The 13,888-nt window shown below is 46.5% G+C and overlaps 1 protein-coding gene across 3 annotated transcripts in view; it reads left to right on the top strand.

Moving 5' to 3' along the window:
* The window catches only part of MIDEAS (mitotic deacetylase associated SANT domain protein), a 68,211-nt gene that overhangs the window by 47,217 nt on the left and 7,106 nt on the right, over window positions 1-13,888 (top strand). For all 3 annotated transcript variants that reach the window (XM_030319523.1, XM_030319521.1, XM_030319522.1), the window contains 7 exons: window positions 5,783-6,128; window positions 8,107-8,173; window positions 8,637-8,779; window positions 8,884-8,987; window positions 9,516-9,591; window positions 10,258-10,346; window positions 12,902-13,051. In XM_030319523.1, the coding sequence (XP_030175383.1) occupies window positions 5,783-6,128; window positions 8,107-8,173; window positions 8,637-8,779; window positions 8,884-8,987; window positions 9,516-9,591; window positions 10,258-10,346; window positions 12,902-13,051 (975 nt within the window). The remainder of the gene's footprint in view (window positions 1-5,782; window positions 6,129-8,106; window positions 8,174-8,636; window positions 8,780-8,883; window positions 8,988-9,515; window positions 9,592-10,257; window positions 10,347-12,901; window positions 13,052-13,888) is intronic.

The following is a 13,888-nucleotide window of genomic DNA, read 5'->3' as shown; positions in this document are numbered from 1 at the left end:
TCTAGGATGTGTGAATCTCTTTCATTTTAGGTCAGCAAATTTTCACCTCTAATATGGGTCAGATTTTGTGCTAGGCTTTGGGATATAGAGATGTTTACTTGTCCTGTCAATACAAACATATATATGTTGAAATCTAAGGTTGGGGTTTTATCTATTTTAGTTTTTTGTCAGTATTTGTTTTACACATTTTGATGCAATGCATACTCATTTAGAAGTGGATTAGACACTTCATCATTATGGAATGTTTCTTTTTATCTTTACTAATCTTTTTGCATCTTTTTTTTATTAAGAAGAATTTTTTTTTAATGTTTATTCATGTTTTGAGAGACAGAGACAGAGCGTGAGCAGGGGAGGGGCAGAGAGAGAGGGAGACACAGAATCTGAAGCAGGCTCCAGGCTCTGAGCTGTCAGCACAGAGCCCGACACAGGGCTTGAACTCACTAACTGCAAGATCATGACCTGATCCGAAGTCGGACACCTAACCAACTGAGCCACCCAGGCGCCCTGTTGCCTCTTTTTTTCTTAGTGTTTATTTATTTTGGAGAGAGAGAGAGAGAGAGCATGTGCATGAGTGGAGGAGGGGCAGAGAGAGAGGGAGACAGAGGATCCATAGGAGGCACTGTGCTGACAGCAGAAAGCCCAATGTGGGACTTGAACTCACAAACTGTGAGATCGTGACCTGAGCCGAAGTCGGACGCTTAACCGACTGAGCCACCCAGGTGCCCCTCTTTTTGCCTCTTAAAATCTACTTTGTGAAATATTTTATTTTATTTCATTCCATTTCAAGAGAGAAAGAGAGAGCATGAGTAGGGGGGAAGGGGTGGGGGGGGCAGAGAGAGAGGGACAGAGAATCTCAAGCAGCCTCCGAGTTCAAAACATGGAGCTCGATCCCACCAACCATGAGATCATGACCTGAGCCCAAACCAAGAGCTGGATGCTTAACTGACTGAGCCACCCAGCTGCTCCTACTTTGTGAAATATTTAGATTTCTTTTGGTTAGTGTTGTGGGGAGGAAGATGCGATGTGTATCTTTTCCATCTTTTTACTTTTAGCCCTTAAGGTGTATCTTTCAAGTGGCATATAATTGGTGTTTGTTATTACCTGTTCTAACAACTTTTGTCTTTTAGAGCATTGATACAGTTTACATTTAATGCAATTACTGATATACTTGGGTTTAAATCTGCCCTCTACTGTTTGCTATTTATTCCATATTGCCTCTTCTGTTCTTCGCTACCTCTCCTTTCTCCCACTTTGGATTGATTGGGTTTGTCATTCCATTTCCCCCCTTTACTGATATATTATTTATATACTTGTTTATTCCTTATTCTTATTTATTTACTTAGTTATTACTCCTTTAGTAATTACCCAAGCAGCCTTTCTTACCTGGATTAATTGGAGGGAACTAAGCCCCACAATAAGGAATTTGAGTGACTAGTTTTGCAGTTCACTGGAGGATGGCACATAGCTCCTACCCTTTCTAGATGCACAGGCAAGAAGCTAAGTCATTACATACCGTGAAAACTTACATTAGGCCTTAATTCTCTGGTTGAGAAGAGCTACTAGAGAGTAAAATATGCATTCTTGGCTTATTGAAATCTAATGTAAATTCATATTTTACCTCTTCTAGAACAAGGCAAAGTTCTTACAACACTTTAACTCTGTTTTCCACTAATCTCTCACTTATAGAATTATTAACATGTATTTTCATTCTCTAAATATTTTAACATCACCAGGATGGTATAACATCATTGTTTTTGTTAAGTTTTAAATTTTAATTCCAATATAGTTAACATACAGTGTTATATTAGTTTTAGGTATACAGTCTAGTGATTCAACAATTCTATACATTACTCAGTGATAACATTATTGTTTTGTTCAGTTGTTGTCCATTTTAGCCTGAAAGACTTACTGTATGTATTTGTTGTTTTTCATTTCTTCTCATATCTCCAGGCTTCTATCTCAGATCATTTATGTGCTGCTTGAAGAATATTCCTTAGTATTTCCTTTAGTGCAAGTCTGTTAATGATGAAATTTATTAGTCTTTGATTGTCTGAACATGTTTTTATTTCTTCATTTTTGAAGCTGGGTAGAGAATTCTGTTGTTGGTACTTATTTTTCTCTTAGCACTAAAAGGATATGTCATTCTATAGTCTTCAGACTTCCATTGTAGTTACGGTGTTGGGAAATCACCATTAGCCATATTGTTGCTTCTTTGAATTTAAGCCTTTTTTTTTTTTTAAGTTTTTAAACATTTATTTATTTTGGAGAGACAGAGTGCAAGTGGGGGAGGTGCGGAGGCAGAGGGAGACACAGAATCCAAAGCAGGCTCCAGGCTCTGAGCTGTGAGCACAGAGCCTGATGTGGGGCTTGAACTCACCAACCGTGAGATCATGACCTGAGCCAAAGTCGGATGCTTAACCAACTGAGCCACCCAGGTGCTCCAAGCTTTTTTTTTATTTTTTTTTATCTTGTTGCTTTTAAACTTTTTTTTTTTTTTTTGGTCATTGGTTTTCACCAGTTTTTGCTGTTATACCTATTGGTTTTCTTTGTATTTATCCTGTTTAGAATTTGTAGTCTTCCTTAAATATTTCTTCTGTCCTATTTCCTCTCTTCTCTCCTTCTGGGACTCTAGTTACACATTTGTAAGAGTTCTTTACCATATCCCCTATTTTGTCTGTTATGCACTTATCTGTGTTTTCCATTTTTCTCTTAGTCTGGACTATCTTTTAGTTTACCTATTCTCTCTTTAGCTGTATCTAATATGTTGTTAAGCCAACTCACTGAGTTCTTATTTCTAGTTATTTTTTTTCAGTTACTGAATTTCTATTTGGTTCATTTTTAGAGTTTCTAATTCTTTGATGAAAACTTCAACCTTTTATTTTATTGCATAACCTAAGCATAGTTTTCTTAAAGTTTATGTCTGATAACTCCATTAATGGGATCCCATGGGTCTCTTTCTGTTACATTACTTCTTGTTTTTAAGTCACATTTTGTTCTGTTGTGTATCTGGCTAGTTTTAATTGCATGTCAGACATATATGAAAAATTGTTGAAGTAATTAAAGACTCTGGATGTTTTTCTTGTCTTCCAGAGAGGACTTATCTTTGCATCTGACAGGTAGCAAAGGGCATTAGCAATCCTGAATTATTTTAATTTAATCAGAGATTGAAATGAGATGATTTTAAGTTGGGCATTATTCCACATGTGGACTAATCTATTTCTGATTCACCTTTGTTCTGAGGATATAGCCCTTTGGAGTCCCAATCCAAAGCCTGGGGGATTATCAGGCTCTCCTTCCCTGGCAAGCCCTAAACTCCATTTAGTTGCTCAGCTTCCCACTTACCTCTTCCAGTAATGCACCCACCTCTAGGGAAAGCACAACTCCAGATGCTGGGCTCACTTTTTCACTTTCTTTCATTTCCTGTATCTTGGCTCTTCAGGTCTTTGACAACTTATTTGCTCTCTGATACCTTCAAAAATGTGGTTTTTATATTGAGCCTGAATTTTCTAGTTATTCTCAGCCGGGGAGTTAGCCTGTGATTCTGTCCTCTGTAACAAAAAGGGGAGCTTTAAGGTTATCATGAGCAGCAGAGTCTCTACTCTCTGGGGTCTTATTCTCTGGTTGTGATAGAGGTTGGAGGCTAGAGACCTCAGTTTATCCTGAGGATGGCAGGAAGGAGCCTGAACAACTACACAGCTCAACATACCCATTTCATAGTTGAGGAAATAGGTCCAGAGAAGGCCAGAGACTTACCTATGTTTATACAGCCAAGTAATGACAGAGGTAGCCCTGGAATTTGGATCTCCTGCAACTCCCGCCTGTGAGCACTTACACTACACCAGGCTTATGAAGATGTTTATTTTTTTTGGTTACTTTTTTTATTTAGTTATTTGTTTTTCCTTGTACTATAGATATTTCAATCTTGCACAAAAGTATAGGGAATGGTAAATTGAACCTAAATATTTAGCCATCACCCAGCTTTCATGGTTTTCAAAATATAGCCAAATCATTTTTTATTTGTATCTCTACTTTTCCTTACCACTGGTTTTTTTTTTTTTTTGAAGCAAATCCCAAACATCATATCATTAAGTTCATAAATATTTAGGTTTATATCTGAAGCACATTATATATAAGATTCCTTCCTTTTTTCCTTCCTTCCTTTAACATAGCCTCAATATTATCACACCTAAAAAAAAATGAATACAAAAAATATTGTCAAATATTCAAAATAGTTTAATTCCATTTCCCTTATTACAAAATTACAAATCATTACGGCTAACTGAGTTCATATTGGATTTCTTGTCTAACAAGTTTGGGGCCTTTGGTTCCACTGCATTTTTTTCTGTGCAATCATCTTGTTCCCCTAAGGGAGAAAGAATGAAAAATTTCATTTCTTCCTAGTCTATAGAAAAGGAAAGAGGGCACAAATGGGTAAAGGACATGGCCAAGACCTCATGGACAGTCAGTGCCCTCTGCTGAAAGGTGTTGTGGGAGCTGGACACGGGGAGAGGGGGAAAGCCTACTCTTCACAGGTCTACTTAGTCAGTATGGCCGACCTCACCTGTGGGCCAGCTCTGTACTCAGGGAGATGATCTGGATATTGCTCACGCTCACAGGGTTCCATTCTCTTTTGAGAGGATAGGGCTGGAGCAGAGAAAGGCCTCTCTTCCCTTACAGCTCTACCCTCTATTCTACATGGAGACCCATGAGGCGTATCGAGCAGGGAGAAGTATAAGCTAGGAGGGCTAATCTTTGACAGCATAAGTAGGCTGGTCTGTTATCGTAGGACTAATTTTTTTTTTTTTATTTTTTTTTTCAACATTTATTTATTTTTGGCACAGAGAGAGACAGAGCATGAACGGGGGAGGGGCAGAGAGAGAGGGAGACACAGAATCGGAAACCGGCTCCAGGCTCTGAGCCATCACCCCAGAGCCCGACGCGGGGCTCGAACTCACGGACCGCGAGATCGTGACCTGTCTGAAGTCGGGCGCTTAACCGACTGCGCCACCCAGGCGCCCCTCGTAGGACTAATTTTATGAGAAAAAGTGCTGCAAGGACAGGACTGTCTTCTTCCTTTTGTGGTCCCATGCCCAGCTCAGGTCTTGACACATAGTAGGGACCTCCATCTAATATACAGCTTGATAGCAGCCAGTATTTATTGAGTAATTACTACATGTCAGTTACTGTTCTCAGTGATTTCCACATATTAATTCATTTAGTCCTCATAGCTAATCCATTTGGTAGGTACTTACTATTCCCGTGTTAAAAATGATGCTGCACAGAGAAGTTAAGACATTTTAAGTGATAAGTAAAGGGGGTAGAGCCCATTCTAAGCAGTCTAGCTGCAGAGCCTGGGCCCTTAACTACTACAGTTCTCTGTCCAATAGCATACTTCACATTAGGTATTGGGAACTATGGCCTGTGGGCCATATCCAGATGTAAGAATAGATTTTACCTTGTATCTTTTTTTTTTTTTTTAACATTTTAAAAGGATTATTTAAAAAGAGTGGGGAAGAGGAGAAGAAGAATATGTAACAGAGACTGGGTGCAGCCCACAAAGCCTACATTTATTATCTGTCCCTTTACAGAAACAGTTTGCTGACCCCTGCCCTAGTGGAGACAGTAAGAAGGGTTTTTGGACCTGTTCCCTGTCTCAGGCTTGCGTTGGTGGGTGTGGTGGGCAGGCTAAGTTCGAAAGGTGAGACTGACCAGCAGTAGTCAAGACTTCAGTTTTCCGAGCACATAAGAGTCTGAGCTATCTTGGTTCTGTTTCCTTCTCCAGGCTGATGACATGAATGTCAAGTTGGAAGGGGAACCTTCAGTGCGGAAACCAAAGCAGCGGCCACGGCCTGAGCCCCTGATCATCCCTACCAAGGCGGGCACTTTCATTGCCCCTCCCGTCTACTCCAACATCACCCCATACCAGAGCCACCTGCGCTCTCCTGTCCGCCTAGCTGACCACCCCTCTGAGCGGAGTTTTGAGCTACCCCCCTACACCCCTCCCCCAATCCTCAGTCCTGTGCGGGAAGGCTCCGGCCTCTATTTCAATGCCATCATGTCAACCAGCAGTATCCCAGCCCCTCCTCCCATCACGCCAAAGAGTGCCCATCGCACCCTGCTCCGGTCTAGTGAGTGACCCACCCTCAGGGGCCATGGGGGCAGGGAATGTGGGGAGGGAGGGCAATGGGCAGGAACGAGACTCTGACGATAAGGCTGCTGGGGATTGGCTGGAACACTGGGAAAAGGGGCTCCACTGTCTCTTCTCTGAGAGAGAAAAGGTGGTTGTCTTGGTTCAAGAACAGGCAGGGATGGGGTAGGGGGTATCAGCCCAATTGCTTGGGTTCAAATCCCAATTCTACAATTTACTGTTATGTTCCCTGTGCAAGTCATTGAAACTCTCTGGGCTTCAGTTTCTTTAGTATTTAATTGAGGATATTAGTAGTACTTGGTTGTTGGTGAAATTGCCAATTTAATCTATTTCTGGATCCACAAATAGCAGTTTCCTATGTTCAACCTGATAGCCAACTCACGGGGTTGTGGTGAGGTTCAGAGGCAGCAACAAACGTAAAGCACTTAAAACACCATGCCTGACGCATCATGTTTGCTCTTAATATTATGTGGTAGATCCTGCCTCCTGGGGCTCTTAAATAGTTGTTTTGGCCAAGAGCAGACATTTTGGCTGGCCCGGGTGGTGAACTGTTGAAAAATGTGGGCCACTCCACAAAAAGATCCATTTCCTTTGAAAAATGGGATAATCTTATCTCGTAGTGTGGTGGAGGATTAAGTGGGAGTAAACACCTCCAGAGGTAGTAGAACAAGGGTGAAGCCTCCCATCACTAGATTACCCTTTGACCCTGACCTCCCATGCTCTAGCTCTCTGGTGCCCCCTGGTGTCTGTGGGTGAGAAATGGCTCACTCTGGGCTGGCTGGCTGGCCTTCCATTCCACCCTCCCACGTACCTTCCAAGCTTCTCTCCTTGCCTGGGTTGCGCAGGAAGAAATCACTGTAGAGACCAGACTCGCAACAAAGAGAGGCCTGTCCATCCATGAGCATTTATCGAGTACCTGGGTGTAAAGCATTGAACTGGGTCCTGTGAAGGCTCCAGTAGTGTATGGGACAGCACCGGTCTGTCAGTTCTAAAGAGAGTACAGGGTCATTAGGGAGTTGACATGGAAACCTGGGAGACAGAAAAGCAGAGGTTCTGGGCACAGTGGGATCAACAGCCAGTGAGTGAGGGAGACCCTAACCTCCAAAGCCTGCAGAGCCTACTAGCCTGGGGTGGTGAGAAAGCCTCCAGGAGAGGGTGGGGCTAGAGCTAAGAGCTTGAACTAGGAAGGAGGTGGGGAGGGCACACTCGGCACCGGAATGAGTGGTGGAAAGGCCTGGAGGTAGGACCGTGCAGGAAGAGCGAGGAGCCATGAGTAAGCAGTCAGCTAGGTTCCAGGGTCCGGGCAAGGGGGTGGTGGGAGGCATAGATGAAAGGGGAGCTGCATGAGTGAGCCGAGCTGAGGAGTTGCAAAGGGGGGGAGGTCAGCAAAGGTTTTTGGAGCAAGGGAGTGCCTCCATGTGGGGCACTAAGATTAGTTCAGGAGAAACTGAGGCAGAGAATCCAGCATGGAAATGAGGAGATATAAACAGGGTTCTCCTTCACTGCCTTGCTAGTGTGCCAAACGTTTCAGCTTCTTTACTAGAGCAAGCATAGTTTAATGTTGGAGCTAATTCTGTAGTATGGGAGCTCCTGGGGCAGGGACCCAGCTTTGGGTGGTGGTGGTAGTAGTAGTAGTAGTAGCTAATATTTATTGAGGGCGAGGCTTTGTGCATGATTTCATTCAGTCCTCGCATTAACCCTAGGAGGTAGGTAGTAATAGCCCCTTGCAGCAGGTGTGAAAACAGAAGCACCCACGTGCTTGGCAAAGTCACAGTTAGTCGTCACAGTTGCAGGCTGAGGAGCCAGGATTCACCGTGCCTGATTTCCAAGTACGAGTCTCTGTGAGTCACTGCCATGGCTCTTCTGCAAACAGAGCAGCCATGTAGGGTGGGGTGGGGGAGGGGCGGCTTGCTGAAGGCAGGAGGGTGCCGTTCACCGATGTGCCTTTTGTCCCATAGATAGCGCTGAAGTCACCCCACCTGTCCTCTCTGTGATGGGGGAGGCCACCCCAGTGAGCATCGAGCCGTAAGTGCAGCCCTTCCTCTGGCCTATGGTACGAGGGTGGCCGATGGGGTCCAGTGCACGCAGGCCCTGTGAGGAAGAGGAGGGTTGTGTGGGGCCCACAGAGGGCTGAACAGCCTCTGAGATTCTGCAACTGGCTCTGGGCTTTACTGTCCCCACCCTAAAGGAAAGGACCAGCTCGGTTTGAATTTGCCTCTGAGTATCGGCAGGGCAGTCCAAGAGACTCTTTCCCTATCTGTAAACTTGAAGCTTCTCCCCTTTCCAACCTCTGGGCCTTGTCTTTCTGGCACTACCAGGTCCCGTTTGCCAGGCTGTTCTCACGGAAGCCAAATTCCTTACACTCAGTTGAGGTCTTGCTGTGCTCAGCGTCTGCGGACTACCCCCTCCATCTTCTCCCATCCCAGAGAGAAAGATTCCCTGTGCCCGCGAGGTGAGGCCTCACTCCCTGCCCTTTCCACCCCTGCAGACGGATCAACGTGGGCTCCCGGTTCCAAGCGGAAATCCCCTCCATAAGGGATCGTGCTCTGGCAGCTGCAGACCCCCACAAGGCCGACTTGGTGTGGCAGCCGTGGGAGGACCTAGAGAGCAGCCGGGAGAAGCAGAGGCAAGGTGAGAGGGGGCCTGCACCAGCAAGTGAAGGTGGGCTGTTGGACAGGTGGGTGGGTTAGGCCCTGAACAAGATTTCTTCTCCTCCTCTCCCACGCTTGCTCCAGTGGAAGACCTGTTGACAGCCGCCTGCTCCAGTATTTTCCCTGGAGCTGGCACCAACCAGGAGCTGGCCCTGCACTGTCTGCATGAGTCCAGGGGAGACATCCTGGTGAGACGATGGCCCTGGTGGGGGGAGGGACCCTGAGGGAGGCTGGCATGGATCCATGTCTGCTGCCCAGGAGCCAGGGCTGCTGGCCTACTGGTTGGAGGCAGGCAGGAGGGTCTGACCAGGTTGGGGGTTGTAGGGGTTCCACCGAAGGTAGTCGTAGTTCCAAACTCCAGACTTTGCTGCACAGGGTCCTCTTGTCTACCCTAGTCCCTGATTCTGGGTCAGTGGGTCCCCGCCCTCAGAAAGGCTGTCACTGAGGCCTTTTTCCACCTATGGTTGTCTGTCCTGGGGGCCACATGTTCTCTCTTAAGAGGCCCTTGGCCTGGTTCCTGAGCAGCTCCACCCTCCGTGATCTTGCCATCCTGCCAAACCTCTTGCCCCTCAGCGGTTACGCAGGGTAAAAATAAGTGCCCACCTTACTACTCAGAGGGTTGAAGAGGCCTTCTGAATTGTGCCTGGCACCTAGGAGGCTCAGCCTACCACTGAGACCCCTGCAGGGCACTGACCTTTTCCTCACTTCCCCTTCAGGAAACGCTGAATAAGCTGCTACTGAAGAAGCCCCTGCGGCCCCATAACCACCCACTGGCAACTTATCACTACACAGGTGAGCCTGGGACCTGGAGCCTCAAGGTCTCCAGCATCAGCGGGGCCCAGCTTGGTGCTGAGTCACAGCCCTGGATGGGGGTGAGGAGGTCGGGGGCAGATAAGCCAAGAGCCGGAGTGAAAGAACTGACACCAAAGATGGGGTAGTTCTCAAGGGGCTTCCTGTGCCCTGAAGGGGCAGAGAGAAAGGCGTGGGCAGGTGGGAGCCCATGCAGGCAAAAAAGTCCATGGCAAGGTGCAAGGGACAGGAATCTGGGGAGTGCCATCCCAATTGGCATCCGGTGCTTGGAACTTAGACAACCCCTGGAGTGCCATGTCCCATCCTGGGCACTGTGCTTTTAAAGGGACAGTGACCAAATGGCATAATCACAGCAGCCACCGATCCCTGTTGAGTGGTACCTCTCGTGTGTGCCAGGCAGAGCAGCAAGGGTTCCACGTGCATTATCTCCTTGAGTCTGCACCACAACTGGTGAGGTGGCTTGTGTGACCAGGTCCCAGTTCCCAAGTGAGGTGATTGAGGCTCAGAGGCTAGTAAGTGGCGGAAGCAGAAATATGGATCCAGCTCTGAATGGCTGCAGAGACCGTGGACGGATGACTTCACACTTTTCTGCTGGTCACTCGCAGTCCCATCCACCTCACTAACCCTGGCTCCCGCTTTGCCTTACAGGTTCTGACCAGTGGAAGATGGCTGAGAGGAAGCTGTTCAACAAGGGCATTGCCATCTATAAGAAGGATTTCTTCCTGGTGCAGCAGCTGGTGAGCTGGGGCTCTGTTTCAGGCGCAAGAGGCAGCCAGGGGCCGGCTGTGTGATTTGGGGCTCCCTCTGCCGGTGGTGGCCCTGCAGTCTCTCTGAAAAAAACAGTCAGGTTAATGCCACTAAGTATTGTCGGAGAGAATTTTCTAAACAAAACAAGGGGAGAAGATTGGGCCTTTCCTCCCCTTGGTTCCGAGCCTTCTTCCCTCATGTTAAGGTAGTATGGCCATGCTGGGGGTGGGGGTGGGGAGTGGGGGGTGGTCTCAGAAGGAGGCCTGAGTGGGCAGACCCAGTGGTGTCAGACTTCAGAGAGTGACTTGCCTGAGGCAGAACAGGAAGAGAAGGAAGGCTACAGACTGAGGTGAGCCATTTCCCAGGGGGCTGGAGTACTTCAAAAGCCACAATCAGTATGTAGAGGAGAGGTCACCCTAAGATGAGGGGAACTGAGAGCCAACAAGTGACTGTATAACAGACCGGGCTGGGGGAGGGGGGGAGCCCACTGCCTTCTTCCTGTCAGACCCAGGGCTTCCTTCCAGTAACTCAGCTGACCGAGCAGAGGAGGCCAAGTTGACTTTTCCTAGATTGAATTTATCTTGCCTCTCCCCATGTTCTTCTGGGAGAAGATTGTTTTGCTAATCCAAGGACCTGCATCTTTCCAGCAGCCCTGTCTCATAAAATCTCAGCTGTACAGACCACCGAGGGAATGGGGTTTCCAAGAATGTGCTCTTTCCTCCTGGAATTGTAGATTGTGTCAGGACAGCTCTGGGGACTGGGCAAAGTGCGGATGAATTCTTCTACAAGGGCCCTGTTGTGAGGACAGTCATTTGCTGGGTTTCAGTAACATTCCATTCCCTGATTGGGCAATATTTCTGCGAAGTACCCGCCTGTGAAATTCACTGTGGTGCCCCTAACGCCTTAATGAAAAGAGCAGACTGTTAGTCACACAGATGATCAGAGAGAATTGACAACAAAAGTGTAAACAGGATCTAATTAGTAAATCTGTGACTTGGCCATTCCTGTGAGATACAGCGTATCTGTTTTCTCCTCAGGCGCAGAGAACTCACTGACCCCTTGGGCTCTGTAGACAGACTTCCCAGCTCCCACTGCAGCCCAGCAGTTGGCAGAGCAGTCTGGGAGCCTGGGGGAGAAAGGGCAGAGTCAGAGCAAAGAGCCTCTGTGTGTGGGAAATCTGTCCGGAAACTAAACCCAGTAGCCAGATGGATTTGTGAAACGGGAGCGCTAGGATTTCAGATCTTGGGAGGCCCTTGGAAGTCATCTTACTCGTGAAGAGACTTGCCTGAGGTCACACAGTCATTTAGTGGCAGAGTTAGGAGTGAGACTTAGGCCTTCTGCTTCCTTTTCAGGTTTTTCCAGAGCTTTCTTGTTAGTCTCCCTTGAGTGCCTCTCTGATTTAGGACAATTTAACATTCTTCTATCCTTACTTGTCAGTTGCTGTTCCCTGGGAGGAATGACAGTGTTGCCCAGATTGATGAAGGGAGTCTGTGTTGCCGGGTGTGGGCTGGCTCTGAATGGGGATGGTGTCCAGACTTTTTCACCCTTAACTGTTTACTTTGAAAAATTTGAAACTTACAGAAAAATTGAAAGCATAGTACAGTAAACACCCACGCATTCCTCATTTAGATTTACCAATTGTTAACATTGGTCACACTTGCTTTCCCTCTTTCTCTGTCTATACTTAAATTTATATACACGCTTATTTCATTTCTCTGTGTTTTAACTAGTCATTAAAAGTAAGTTACAAGCGGTCCCTAGGTGGCTCAGTCGGTTGAGCATCCAACTCTTTTTTTTTTTTTTTAATGTTTATTTATTTATTTTGAGAGAGCAAGAGCAGGGAAGGGGCAGAGAGAGAGACAGAATCCCAAGCAGGTTCTGCATTGTCAGTGCAGAACCTGATGGGGGGCTCGAATCCATGAACTGTGAGATCATGACCTGAGCCAAAACCACGAGTTGAATGCTTAATCCATTGAGCCACCAGGGTGCCCCAAGTGACAAACTCTTGATTTCGGCTCAGGTTATGATCCCAGAATCTTGGATTGAGACCCATGTTGGGCCCTGTGCTCAGCATGACGCCTGCTTGAGATTCTCTCTCGCCGCCCCCCCCCTTTCCCTATACCCCTCTCCCCTGCTCATGCTCTCTTAAAAAAAATTTTTTTTAAAGGTATGTTACAGACTTGATCCAAATATCTCTTAAAAACAAGGTTATATATTCTTGCAAAACCATAATACTATTATCATACCCAAGAAATTTAAACTAATAATATTCTCTAATATGCAATCCCTATTCAAATCTCCCCAATGGCTCCATGTGGTCCTTTTTGGCTTTTTTTTCCCCCTTCCTAATAGTGCTGAAGTGTTGTTTAATTGAATTAGTCAGTGGTTTGTTCAGAGAAGGCATTGGAGAAATGCTTGTATTTCTTGGGTTTCTTGGGTTTAGCATTTGGGGAGGAGGGGACATGAATGGATGGGAAAGGCTGGAGAATCTCCAGGCAGATGAGCTGAGCCAGGAACTCTGACCTCAGTTTTGGCTTCAAATCAGATCCAGACCAAGACCGTGGCCCAATGCGTGGAATTCTACTACACCTACAAGAAGCAGGTGAAAATTGGTCGCAACGGGACGCTAACCTTCGGGGATGTGGATACAAGTGACGAGAAGTCGGCCCAGGAAGAGGTTGAAGTGGATATTAAGGTGACTCCCTTCCCAGCCTCAGCTGCTTAGAGTCCTGACTGTGTCTGGGGCAGAGGGCTGAGTTGAGAGCCTGGGGCCAAGCTCTCTGGAAGCCCCTGGAGGGTAAAGAGAGCAAGGCAGTGTCCCTGACAGCCCCAAGGAGCTGTTGTCCTGGGCACTGGACCTAGCCCTTTAGGTCCCCCTGTCTGTCTGTCAGCGTCAAGGTAATAATACATTGTGTTGATGCAGAACATTGGGGAATTTTCCCACAATATCTGCATGAGCACTGACCTCCTGTCTTCTCATAGCACACCTCTAATACTGTTGCCCTAACTTGAGGCATTCTTGTACAACCATCATGAATGTGTTATCTCTGCATCCTACCACATGTCAACATTACTGTTTCTACGACATCCGCATACCACCTGGGCTACTACTTCATATTTTTCTTTAAGTCAACTCAGTTTTTACTCAGAAGGGAAATGTTATGTCCCAATCATAAACAGAAAACCAGTACTGTTTGCCGTAGAAGGCACTAGCAAAAGTAAATATATATGAGAGTCAGTGTTGTTAAATTCCAGGTAGATACTGTTACCTGCCAGGGCTCTGAGTCTCAGACCTGACCTTTGGTTAATTAAGTCTGGGGGCTTATTCTGGGGAGTGTGTGACTCTTGATCTTGAGCTCGTGAGTTCGAGCCCCACGTTCAGTGTAGAGATTACTTAAAAATAAAATCTTTAAGGGGCACCTGGATGGCTCAGTCAGTGAAGCATCCAGTTTAAGCTCAGGTTGTGATCTCGTGGTTTGTGAGTTCAAACCCCACGTCGGGCTCTGTGCTGACAGCTTGGAGCCTGGAACCT

This window comes from Lynx canadensis, chromosome B3, assembly GCF_007474595.2.
Source record: "Lynx canadensis isolate LIC74 chromosome B3, mLynCan4.pri.v2, whole genome shotgun sequence".
Classification (NCBI taxonomy): domain Eukaryota; kingdom Metazoa; phylum Chordata; class Mammalia; order Carnivora; family Felidae; genus Lynx; species Lynx canadensis.
This window is presented reverse-complemented; position numbering and strand designations above follow the sequence as displayed.